Source organism: Bos javanicus, chromosome 22 (assembly GCF_032452875.1).
Source record: "Bos javanicus breed banteng chromosome 22, ARS-OSU_banteng_1.0, whole genome shotgun sequence".
Classification (NCBI taxonomy): Eukaryota; Metazoa; Chordata; class Mammalia; order Artiodactyla; family Bovidae; genus Bos; species Bos javanicus.
The window spans coordinates 56,854,720-56,867,434 of NC_083889.1; the positions used below are offsets into that span (position 1 = coordinate 56,854,720).

The 12,715-nt window shown below is 41.6% G+C and overlaps 1 protein-coding gene across 16 annotated transcripts in view; it reads right to left on the reverse strand.

Moving 5' to 3' along the window:
- LOC133235547 (peroxisome proliferator-activated receptor gamma) overlaps nt 1–12,715 on the reverse strand; it is a 215,160-nt gene that overhangs the window by 137,701 nt on the left and 64,744 nt on the right. For all 16 annotated transcript variants that reach the window (XR_009732588.1, XM_061397190.1, XM_061397186.1 and 13 more), the window contains one exon: nt 566–793. Coding sequence is in view for 15 of the 16 variants with exons in the window: in XM_061397181.1 (XP_061253165.1) it covers nt 566–793 (228 nt within the window). In the remaining variant the exon portion in view is untranslated. The remainder of the gene's footprint in view (nt 1–565; nt 794–12,715) is intronic.

Consider the following 12,715-nt stretch of genomic DNA (forward strand, 5'->3'; position numbering starts at 1 on the left):
CAGCTCAGTCACACAGTCATGTACTCTTTTCAACCCCTGGACTGAGCCCACCAGGCTCCTCTGTCCATGGGATTCTCCATGGCAAGAATTCTGGAGTGGGTTGCCATTTCCTCCTCCAGGGGATCTTCCCGACCCAGGTATCAAACCCACATCTCCTGCACTGCAGCCAGATTCTTTACCACTGAGCCACCTGGGAAGTGGAAGTATCAGTCACTCAGTTGTGTCTGACACTTTTTCCCAAGAACTTTAGCCTGCCAGACTCCTCTGTCTGTGGAATTTTCCAGATAAGAACAAGGGAGTAAGTAGGTAGCCATTCCTTTCTCCAGGGGAATCAAGGATAGAATCCAGGTCTTCTACATTGCAGGCAGATTCTTTACCATCTGAGCCACCTGGGAAGCCCTTGGTCAGTTATAAACACTTAGTATTTCATGGACAAGTGGATGAATAAATGAATGGTAAATGTCTTCACCACAGCCATTAGTCCTGGGAGCATTTACCCTACTGTGGACGAGAGCTTAGTCCAATTCTAGTCTCAACAGTCTGAAAAGTGAAATAAACCTCATACTTTGGTACTCTTGGAGCTTCAGGTCATACTTATAATCTGCAACCATCGGGTCAGCTCTTGGGAACGGAATGTCCTCATAGTGCGGAGTGGAAATGCTGGAGAAGTCAACGGTGGTGAAGGGCTTGATGTCAAAGGCATGGGAGTGGTCATCCATCATAGAAAGGTCCACGGAGCTGATCCCAAAGTTGGTGGGCCAAAACGGCATCTCTGTGTCAACCATGGTAATTTCTGAAACAAAGAAAAGACCAGCTGTGACGTTAGCCCTGAGGACTGGGCAGTCTCATGAAGACACACAGAAAGGGAACAGAAAGAGTCTCCGGTCAAGATGTCACCTAGGTGATCACGAGGAGAGAAGCAAACACAACCACCTTCCTAGTGCCATCCAGGTTGCTGAACTAACTGAAGGAAGTCACCCATTACCTGGACATCATGGTCGAGGACCCTCTAGCAGTGTCAGCCTGTACAGCGGACCCACGCCAACGTCCTACAGACAGCCCTGTTCTCCTTACAGTGGGATGACTCTCCTAAGGGTATCTGGGAATGGGCTTCTTGCTTTTTCCCAGCAAGGAGAGAGCTAAAGAATGCAGCTGTCACAGGCTGACTCTTGCAAGAGGTTAAAGATTCTAGCTGTGGTCTTCGTAAGAAAAACAAAGTGCCTGGAAAACACAAATAAGGAGGGGAGCGCTGTGGATGTGCTTCAGTGGCTCCACAAGGGCTCCTCAGGCAGTGTGTGGGTCCGCACGCCTGGATATCTATCTGCATGAATAAGGATGCAAACAATCTGACGTTATCTGTGTTACGGTACAAACCCTACGCTGCTGACAGTTCGGACCTCACACTGGGTCTCAATGACATCCAGAAAGCAGTGTGCGCTCTTGGTGACAGGGGCCTCCATCAAACTGTATCTTTTGTTCCGAACGTCACCTAAATCTACCTAACCCAGGACACGTCATTTACTTTGCCTCTCTCCTCAGTCTGCTTATTTTATTTTTCTCCAGCCATTTTTTCTGAGAATAAATCACTTTCCTATGAAAAGACACCTCTCTTGTCTCACCTGCAATATCCACAATTGTGGGTTTATCAACTGGTTTCTCAGTATGCTGACTGCAAAGTGCTTCTGAACACCAAAGTAAAGGTTGACCAAGCTAAAGGTAGTGCATATGCTGCCATATCAATACTGGGAAATAAAAATAGGGATGCAAAACATGTCTGGGTTGCAAGAAAAGTTGTTTGCTCATCATTTTACTGGTTTAATTTTGTTTCACTTTTAACATATGACCTCAGTGACCGCCTGCCAACCAACGTCGGGCTTCTCAACACAGGAATCATATCCCTAAGGGTCATTGGTTTTACTGAAAAGCTTTGCGGAAAATTTTAATGATAAAATAGCTATTTATGTGTAAATAAATAGAATGAAAAATTCATCTGATTTTAAAGATATGACTCTGAAACTCCTAAACAACTTTATACTCGTAGTACATTTCACAGCTAGAAGAACACTAATTTTTTTTAAACAGACTGATTTTTTTAAGCTTTTTTAATATGGACCATTTTCTAAGTCTCTATTGAATGTGTTACAATACTGCTTCTGTTTCATGTCTTGGTTTTCTGGCCACAAGGCATGTGGGATCTTAGCTCTCGGACCAGGGGATTGAACTCGCGCCCCCTGCATTGGAAGGTGAAGTCTTCACCCCTGGACTGCCAGGGAAGTCCCCAAGAGAATAGACTTTATTTTAGAAAGCAGCTTTAGGTTTACTTAAATATTGAGCAGAAAGTTCTCCTATACCCCTTCCCCTTTCTCCCTCCCCGCCAAACCCTGAAACACACAGTTTCCCCTATTAGTAATTGGCATTTCCCCTGTTATTAATCCTTGCATTAGTGTGGTATTGCTTGTTACAAAACTGATGAACCGACAGTGATACATCACTAACTAAAACCCACAGCTTACAGTCGGGTTCTCTCTTCTGTGTTGACCATTCTATGGCTCTGACGAATGTATGACGTCCCGGATCCACCACCACAGGGTCCTACATTTCCTTGCCCTAAACGCCCCTTGTGCTCCACCGATACATCCCTTCCTCTTCCAAGATCGCTAAATTTGTTGTCCTCATCTCCTAAGGGCAATCTGCTGCAAAAGCAGGGGAAGCACCGATCGACGTGCAATAAATTTAAAAGTCTTCATCTGTCATGCAAGCGCCCCGACAGTCTGACTTCTTCGGTGTCATTTTCCACTTGGGCTCCCTGACCTCACCCCCGTCCTCAGCAGTCACATGCTTGGGCGCCTCACACTGTGTGCCCAGGCAGACACTCTGCACTCTTCAGTCCACTCATCTCTGTTCACGCCGTTTCTGGGACTCCTTGGACTCCTCCCATTCCTCACGGTCACACATCACGACGCCCGTCTGTCTTTCCCACAGGAGAGGGGAAAATCCCACACTGATCTGCACGCTACTTGCTCCATGAAACCTTCCATGAATTCTCCAACTTAAAAAAATATCCTCCCTTCTCCGTGTTCCCACAGCACTGAGTACACCTCTTTCATTCCGGTATAATTATTTAAACAAATATCTCCGCTGTTAGATTTCCAGTTTTTGGAGCAAAGGACAGTGTCTTATTATTCCGTTTTCCCTTTAGACCTTGTTTACTAAATGCTTGCCAACTCAATGATCATATTTTATAGGGAAGGCCAGAACAAGTATTCATTTCTCTGTGGAAAATGGAAAAAATAAAGATACTTTCTCAGTGGTTTAGTTTTGCTAAGACTGAAGCTCCCCAGGAAAAAATGTAGCCTTCAGTATCATAAATAAAATACAGTTTAAGCTGTACCCCCTCCTCTCAACAATGCATACTCAGTTTTTCTCTTTTGATAATTGCAGCAGAAAGATTAGGGTCCTATTAACTTTTTTTTTCCTACACAGAAAGGACAAAGTAAGAAAGAAAACTGTTAGCTTCTTCATCTCTATGAAAACAAAGTGTCTGACACATACTTCCTTCCCTCTCCCTGTCCTCTCATCCTGGGACACCTTGACCTAAACAACAGTACTCCACCGGCCACAGTTACTGGGAGGCACAGTGGTTCCCTAGATGTTTTATTTTATTTTGACTTAAGAGATGGGTCCAGGGAGCCTGCTTCTAATTTTGTCTCTAGAAAACATAAGCTACTGTTTCTGCAAGCTGTAAGGCGAGTAGGTATTTTTTGTTACCTAGTGCAATTACCCACAGAAGAACACATGTGCAAACCACGTGCATGAACGGCAGCCCTTCTCAGGGATAAGGAACAGTGTCTGCACTTTCCAGCCGGGTGACAGGAGTGCACTGCGTTCGGCACATCCCTTAATTTCACAACCGTAGGTGTGTTTCAAGCAGACGGCAGTCCTGGGGCAGATGTTGTGGGGTAGGACAGACCATCAACCCTGGCTGTTTATCTCAGACCATCAACCCTGGCTTTAAACTCTGCCATAGTTCATGAGCAGATTTTTTCACAATGTGTCAAAGTACAGTGTATTTCACGCAAAGACACATGTGATGCAAAGTAAAGCAACTTCTCTTACCAGAGAGGCATCACTGTTTGGGAGTACAGAAGTGGGTCAGAAAAGATTTTAAATGACAAGTCGAGCACTAGAACTACACAGTCTGTCAGGTTTTACGCTGTCTCCTATGAAAAGTAAAGAAAAACTTCTAGAATATCCAGGGAAATGCTGCATCTCCCTAATAACTGTTGTTCAGTTGCTAAGTCATATCTGACTCTTTGCAAAGCCATGGACCATGCACGCCACACCCCCTGTCCCTCACTATCTCCTGGAGTTTGCCCAAGTTCATGTCCATTGAATTCGCGGTGCTATCCAACTATCTCTCTTGCCTTAATAATTACATTAGCTGAAGCCTGGCATGCTGCAGTCCATGGGGTTGCAATGAGTCGGACACAACTGAGTGACTGAACTGAGTATTAATAGAACCCTAAATTTTTGCTGAGTGTTTTGCCAAATATCATCTTATTTAATGCTCACAACGTCCTGTGAAGTAGATATACTTGTAAATCTCTTTAAAGAAGAGGAAACCAAGGCACAGATATGGAAATAACTTGCCCAAGACCACCCAGTTACTAACAAGCAGAGCTGGATTATGAATGAACACAGATGGTCTAACACTCCACAGCCTGTACCAGTTATTAAGGAGCAGAGCTGGGTTATCAACCCAGATGGTCTAAAACTCCAGAGCCTAGCCTGCACATGTGACTTCCTAACTTAGTACTGGTTAGGAAAACAAATCTCTTCTTGGATCTTCTAGTTCTATATCGAATAACAATTAATTTCAATGAACCCTCATTGAACACCTATGATGTGCCAGGTTCAAAGGGGTGTCCTGTAAAGGGTGAATAAGTCTCCAATAGAGGTTTCACTGGAACAACTGGTTAAGCTGAGCAACAAGAGTGGGTGCAGGAGAGAGCCTTTCCTAGATGGTCTAAAACTTAGGAGTCTTGTTGGAAGTGACCTCAGAGAGACATTTGGTCACTGGTGTGTGTTTTTTTTTTTTTCCAATCTCATTTTTTTCAGTTCAGGGTCATGGTACTCTTTTTTTTTTTTTTTTAAACTTTACAAATTGTATTAGTTTTGCCAAATATCAAAGTGAATCCGCCACAGGTATACATGTGTTCCCCATCCTGAACCTTCCTCCCTCCTCCCTCCCCATACCATCCCTCTGGGTCGTCCCAGTGCACTAGCCCCAAGCATCCAGTATCATGCATCGAACCTGGACTGGCAACTCGTTTCATACATGATATTATACATGTTTCAATGCCATTCTCCCAAATCTTCCCACCCTCTCCCTCTGCAACAGAGTCCATGTAATTCACCCAGCCACCCTCCTTATTGATCTATTCAAATCACTTTGCAGTGACCTGTGAATTTCCTAAATCCTCTCCTGTTACAATAGGTGATATCCAGAGACAAGAATCATCTTGAAAACATTAGAGCAGAAAGGGCCTTTTGGAGATCATCTAAGCTCCTCATCTGACAGATGAAGAAAAGCAGGCCAAGTGATTTGCTCATGAGTCTAGAGCTAGAGGCTGAGCCCGTGAGAATCCAGGTTTTCCGTGTTCTTCTCTAGCATCCTCCGCACTGCATTAGGAAGTTGTTACTGTGTGTAAACACGTTGAAAAGGGGACTTTTTAATCTACACCAATATCTACAGATCTGAACATTTTAGTCTTGACTCCTACACAGGAATGACATCAAACTCATGAAGGAAAAAAATCTCATGCAAGAAGCCATGTGCTGGATGACAAATTAGAATAAAAAAAAAAACTGGGAGTAGAATTTGTTTCTAAGAAAAACCATAAACTCTGAATTCATCAAAAGGTTTAGGGAAAAATCTGATAATGTGAGCATCATACCAGTCTAAGTTTTCATATCATAAATGTATGCATTTTATATGTTTGTTTGTTGAAGGGGCTGCTGTTCTGGACATTAACATCTGCAGATGGAGAGCCAGTAGTAAGTCAGAGGCCCTGGGTTTGAATACTGCCCTCCTGCTTGTCATTTTGTGATTTCTTTATACCTAATTATCCCTAGTCTGTAAACAATCATACTGCCAATCTCACGGAGTTGCTATTGAAGATTCAGTTAAATAATACATGTAAAGCATCCAGCATGGGGCCACTGAGTTCTCTATAAATATAATTATGGGTGGCAGAGGTAATTTTTGTCACCAGAGTACTAGAATCATGTAACAGGTGGGCTAAAAGCTCCCCAACGCTACCACTAGGGGACAGGAAGAGGAAGAAACAGCAGCGAAGTCCTATTGTTCAAACAGGACTACGCCTAAAACAGATGTCCCGTTTTAAAGGCCTCTGCAAAAGGAGAGTCCACAGCCTCTCCTGGTTACTCATTCCAATGCTTAATTGCTCTTCTGCAGCCAGGAAAGGCTACATCTTATCTGGCATGTCCCCAACTGTGTTACACATATGTTAATGATGTTCCTTTCAGAATAATTAAAAACAAAAAAAATCTGGTGGGCAAATAAACTTAGGAAACGCTACATGAAGCCAGTTTAAATGGGTTTGCTGCAGGACTTCTTAGAATTATATGCTAATAATTCATGAGAATATACAAAAGCAGGTGGGGGGAGGGGCACGGCCTACAATGTTCACAGAGTTTACTGTTTGATGGAATAGGGTTTGTGAAACGGTCTAAGCTATGTTGTTGGGGTTTATAATTTTGGAATTTCATTTTCTAAATGGATTGTTATCACCCTCTGTATATTTGTACTTTACCACATGTACTTGAAAAACATTAAGTTACTCCTCAGGTTTTTTGTGACTTTAGAGTGACTAAGGGCAAGGATTTATGCTGGTTGAAACAACAGCAAACACAAGAGAGAACTTAAACCACACAGAAAGGAATCACAGTAAAGACGAATGCTCCTTTTACAGAGACTCTCCTAAAAGATTCCAGATGGGAAAAAAAAGTCCCATATAAAGGGCCAGGAATCAGAATGCCACTGGCCTGTTCAAGAGCAACACTGGAAGCTAGAAAATCAAAAAAGCAGTGTTTTCAAATTTCAAAGAAAAAAAAAAAAAAGATTTCCAATTTAGAATTTTATACTCAGCCAAACCGTCACTCAAGTGTAAGAGGAGAAAAAAGACATTTTCAGAAATACAAGGCCTCAAAAAGACTCACCTCTTTCCTAGAGTTCCACACCAGAACAAAAAGGAAACCAAAGATCCAGGAAGCAAGGGATGGAAACCAGTGGAGAGGTGGAAGGAAGGCCCAGGACGCCAGAGCCCGAACAGAACCTGTTCCTAGACACAGAGAAAGGAACAGGGGGACAGAGGAGGACAGAGGGATCCCCTGAGCAACCCAATGCCTGACACATCCAAATGCCCACTTTGAGGGAGAGTTTGAGGATGAATTAGTGACAGCTGTGTAGAAAAAGAACAACATGTGAGCAAAGATAATAATAATAATAAACTCCAGAAAAACAAACAGCTATTCAGGGTCAGAGGCAGAACTGCAGCATACTTTCTGGCTCAACCGTAAGCAACACTTTCAAAGGTGAGCACAGATATCTGATTTCACCTAAAATTATGAATCAACACACTGTGAAGTTGGGAGGAAGGAGAAGTGTGTGTTTTGGGAAAGGGACCGTGGTGGCAAAGGGCTAAATAAATTCTTATCTATCACAGTAAGTCAGTGGGTAATGATGGATACAATTTTAAAATAGCAGTATAAGCATGTTTTCTTAAGACACAGTAGTAAAAGCCAGGAGAAATGTTTTTAAAAGTTAAAAATCATTGCCTCTGAGGAGTAGGGACTGGGTATGGACTAAAGATTGCGATTCTTCATTAAAAGCTTTGTATGATCTGACTTCCAAAACTCTGTGCAAATTTTACTTTGATAAAGGTAAAAATTAAGCAACATTTTCCCATGATTTCACCTAAGAAGGAGGAAATACATTCCCTGCCTGTTTCTCAGTCCTCTTAAAAGGATTTATCATATACTAACCTGGAAAAGTAGAGAAAATTTAATGTGGTTTCAAGTAAAATAAAGGAAAATCAGAAACTATTTTTAATACTTGACCAACAGATGACAGTCCACAGACAACCGTGACTCAAGCATTTAAAAGATAGATTCCATCAATTCATTTCTTTTCCTTCACTGGTATCAAGGAAGAAAGAGTCTGGGTCCCACTAGCAGAAGCGTAGCTTCCTGTTGTGGTTTGTTGCTATTCAGTCACTAAGTTGTGTCTGACTCTCGTGACCCCATGGACTGTTGCCCACCAGGTTCTTCTGCCCATGGGATTCCCCAGGCAAAAGCCCTGCAGTGGGTTGGCATTTCCTCCTCCAGGGATCTTCCTGATCCAAGGGTTGAACTCATGTCTCCTGCACTGACAGGCGGGTTCTTTACCACTGAGCCACCAGGGAAGACCCACAGTTTAACAGTAGCTAATAATTTTTAGGCACTCATTCCATGACAGGCACTGAACCATTACATATGTAATTTATAATTTGTTAATATATGTATAACTTATAAATGTAATATAACTTACTATTTTTAATACAACTTACTAATGTTTAAAAGGATTAAAAAATGGATTCCTCAGAGTGTCATTTGTTTCTTTAAGAAAAGATAGTTTCATTGTGTTGTCAACTTAGACAATACTACAAACCAAATTCAATGCTTCTGCGGTTGACGTCTTGGTGATACTCCCATTGATAGCCTTGGCTTTCAAGAGGTTGAAAGCATTCTAATATGCATCTTTACATGCACATGTCTTTATAATAAGCTAGGAGGTCTCACAGCAAATTTCCAAATTCAGACCAACAAAGGGCTTTAGAAAATGTTCATTTATACTTTTACAAACTTCATTTTCTCTTGCATGGGCCACGTCTGGTTTAGATAGCTTGTTTAATCCAGTCCTGAGATATCAGGTGACAAGAAAGATGACAGAATCATGCCCTCATCTGGACTGGTCATTTCTTCTGCCACCTTAGCTGGAGATTCAAGCCCTCTTTCTCATCATGGTCAAACTAGTTCAAGGTTGGTTCTTCTGATAAAAGCAGAAGAGAAAACAGGTCATCTGTTGGTCAAGTATTAGAAAAACATGTTTCCAAAGGGAGACTCACTAAAATCTAGTCAGGACTGAATCTGTTGAACTATAGTTACTCTGGCTGAGTTGAAAATCTGGTCATGCCGAGCACACACCAGCAGCCAGAGAAGAATGGTGCTTAGGCCAGAAACAGGGAACTGGAATGCTCTCCGCTGCTCAGCTCCCTCTGTGCAGCTTGATTTGGGTTTTGCAGTGGTGGGGGGAATGCAAATGGGAGAGAGGAGGCTGAGTGGGAAGGGAAAAAAAAATGAAAAGAATGCTCTAGAAGTGTGTAACTACTTAGAAAGGAGGCAGCCACCAAAGACCCCCAAAGGACTGCTTCTCCTGACTCTGTCCACCTGTCAACCATCGCAAAGGACCTCCTGCAACCAGGGAGAGAGAGAGTGGGTAGGTGTTTTTAAAGAACACTTTACTACCGAAGCATCTCTAAAGGCCTGAGATTATCCTAGAGGGGAAAGCTGGCCTTACTCAGAGTTGTTTAGTCTGGCAAAGTGAGTGATACACTACGCTTCTGTTTACCCTTTTGTTTTCAATTTGCTGTGCCAAACACTCTTAATGAGAAGACAATGGTCTTAAGCTAAACAAACTCTTGAGGACAAAAGTGTCAAAACAGATGTAGCCAGATCACCAGTGGCTATGGAGTGAAACACAGGTTTTCATTAGCTATACTATATATACATACATAGAGATTTTATATATATATATCTAATCTTAAAACATATTGCCACATTATATTAAAATATTCGATGTAAGCATTTTCATTTTAACTCTTCCTCCTGAGCCATTATAGCATGATGAAAAAATGTTCTACAATTCAACACTCATTCATGAGTTTAAAAAACTTCTTCACTAGGAAGGGCAGGAAACTTCATTAATCTGATAAAGAATAGCTATTTAAAAAAAAGACAAAATCCCTAAAGTAGCCATCATACTTGATAGTGAAATACTTAAGCTTTCCTTCTAAGATCAGGAATGAGATAAGGATACTAGTTTATCATTATTTCTATTAAACACTGGAGATCCTATCCAATCCAACAACAACAACAAAGACCCGAATTAGAAGAGTACAAATAAAACTAACATTACTCACAGATGACATGATTGTATAAACACACACACACACACACACAAAAACCCCATTACAGTTAACAGGAGAATTTAGCAAAGTTGCTGACTATAAGGTTGATATTCAAAAGCCAGCTGTATTTCTATATAAAGCCAACAACAAACAGAAAATGACATTTTAAAATGATTTTTTACAATAGCATCAAAACCATCAAGTACCTATGGAAAAAATCTATCAGAGTAAGAGTAAGATCTCTACATTGGAAAATGAAAAATACTACTGAAAAAAGATCTAAATCTTTGAATGAAGGGGTACAGCATGTTCATGCACTGGAAGGCTCAGTGTTATAAAACTGTCAATTCTCCCCACATTTATCTATAGATTCGGAACAATTCCAATCAAAATCTTAACTTTTTTTTTTTTGGTGTGGAAAATGACACGCTGAGCCTAAAAAATTACATGAAGATTTAAGGGGCTAAGACTAGATGAGGCAATCTTGAAGAGAAGAAAATGCTGGCGGACTTACACCACCAGATACCAGAACCAATGGCAGTGCTACAGTCCCCAAGACCAGATACTGGTTGGTGCAAAGGCAGAAAAACAGACCAGTGTGATAGAAGAGCAAGCCGAGAATCCATTCCACATGTAAACGGTCACCTAGTTTATGAAAAATGCCAGTGAAGCGTAGTGGGGAAAGACAGTCTTTTCAATAGAGTAGGTCACACATTGGACATCCACATAGAGAAGAAAAAGGTTCAACCCCTACCTTACATCATACACAAAAAATCAATTTCATGTGAACTGTAGGTCTTAATCTACACGTTCTTAAAGCAGTGTGAACAGGGCAGGTAAAACTCAAAGGGTGCACATTTCATCCTGGGAGTGAGTATTAGAAGATACGTTTTTGCTCTAGATATGTTTGGCCTATTTTGTTATATAGAGACCCTGTGTTCTTTAATAATGCAGGAAATCTTTCTCTAAAACCTAATGCCTACATCAAGAGTCCTCTGTTTGGAAGGTTAATGTGCTTCAATTAGTTGAGTTGTCTTTTGAGACATTCTTTTTAAGTGAAATATATCAGTAGGTTAAATTCAAGCTACCAACTTTATGCTAATAATTTAATGTCTTCTTTCTATCAATGACCTATTTTATAACCTTGCTCCTTATACAAGTCATCGTATATTTCACTATGGTGTTTCTCTTCCCAAAACTTTTCCTTGGTTTACTTTTCTTTGGCAATTTTTCTTTCTCAGCATCTTCATCTCAGTTCATGCTCAATCAGTAATACAAAGCCAGTTCAGTTCAGTCGCTCAGTCGTGTCCGACTCTTTGCAACCCCATGAACCGCAGCACGCCAGGCCTCCCTGTCCATCACCAACTCCTGGAGTCCACCCAAACGCATGTCCATTGAGTTGGTGATGCCATCCAACCGTCTCATCCTCTGTCGTCCCCTTCTCCTCCTGCCCTCAATCTTTCCCAGCATCAGGGTCTTTTCAAATGAATCAGCTCTTCGAAATCAAGATACCCAATGGCCTAAAACTATGCGCAAGGTATTCTTCAGGTCTCACAAGAAATACAATATAATGTAGTTCTTGACCTTGAGATGTTACCAAGGTGAAAGACGTTTGATAAAAGAAGACAGTAGACAGACAGTAAGTGCTTTAGAAACAGAGGAGAAAGAGACCCACACGTTCTGAAATAATCAGGGCTCTCTTCACTGTAGAGATGTGTTTGAATTGTAAAGGCCAGTGGAATGACTAGGATTGGATTGTTCCTGATAAAGATAATCCAAGGAAAACATACTCATCTCCAACATCTAGCATAGCCCTTCTAATACCTGAATTTATTTAAGCAATAATAACAAAACGAATATAACATCAAAGAGGATTAGATTTCATACAGAACCAACACTTGCAAATTGGACTGGTTTCTCCTGGGTCAATTGTTTTACCTTGTAATTGGCTAGAGGTGTGGCTGTATCAGTAGTCAAGAGATTCCTTGTAAATGGTAGAGATTTCTACGGAAACTTGGCCAGAATTTGGTCAAAGTTACACACACATTTGGATCTTATTAGCAACATAGTTTGGAGAAGGCAATGGCAACCCACTCCAGTACTCTTGCCTGGAAAATCCCATGGACAGAGGAGCCTGGTGGTCTGCAGTCCATGGGGTCGCTAAGAGTCAGACACGACTGAGCGACTTCACTTTCACTTTTCACTTTCATGCATTGGAGAAGGAAATGGCAACCCACTCCAGTGTTCTTGCCTGGAGAATCCCAGGGATGGGGGAGCCTGGTGGGCTGCCGTCTATGGGGTCGCACAGAGTCAGACAAGACTGAAGCAACTTAGCAGTAGCAGCAGCAGCAACATAGTTTAATCAACTAAGCAAAGTTGCCCAGTCTGCATAATAGGTTTTTTTAAAACCAAAAGGCCGAGTTTTAGGTAAAGGGTAAGACAACAGTAAGGTAATATCCAATTAT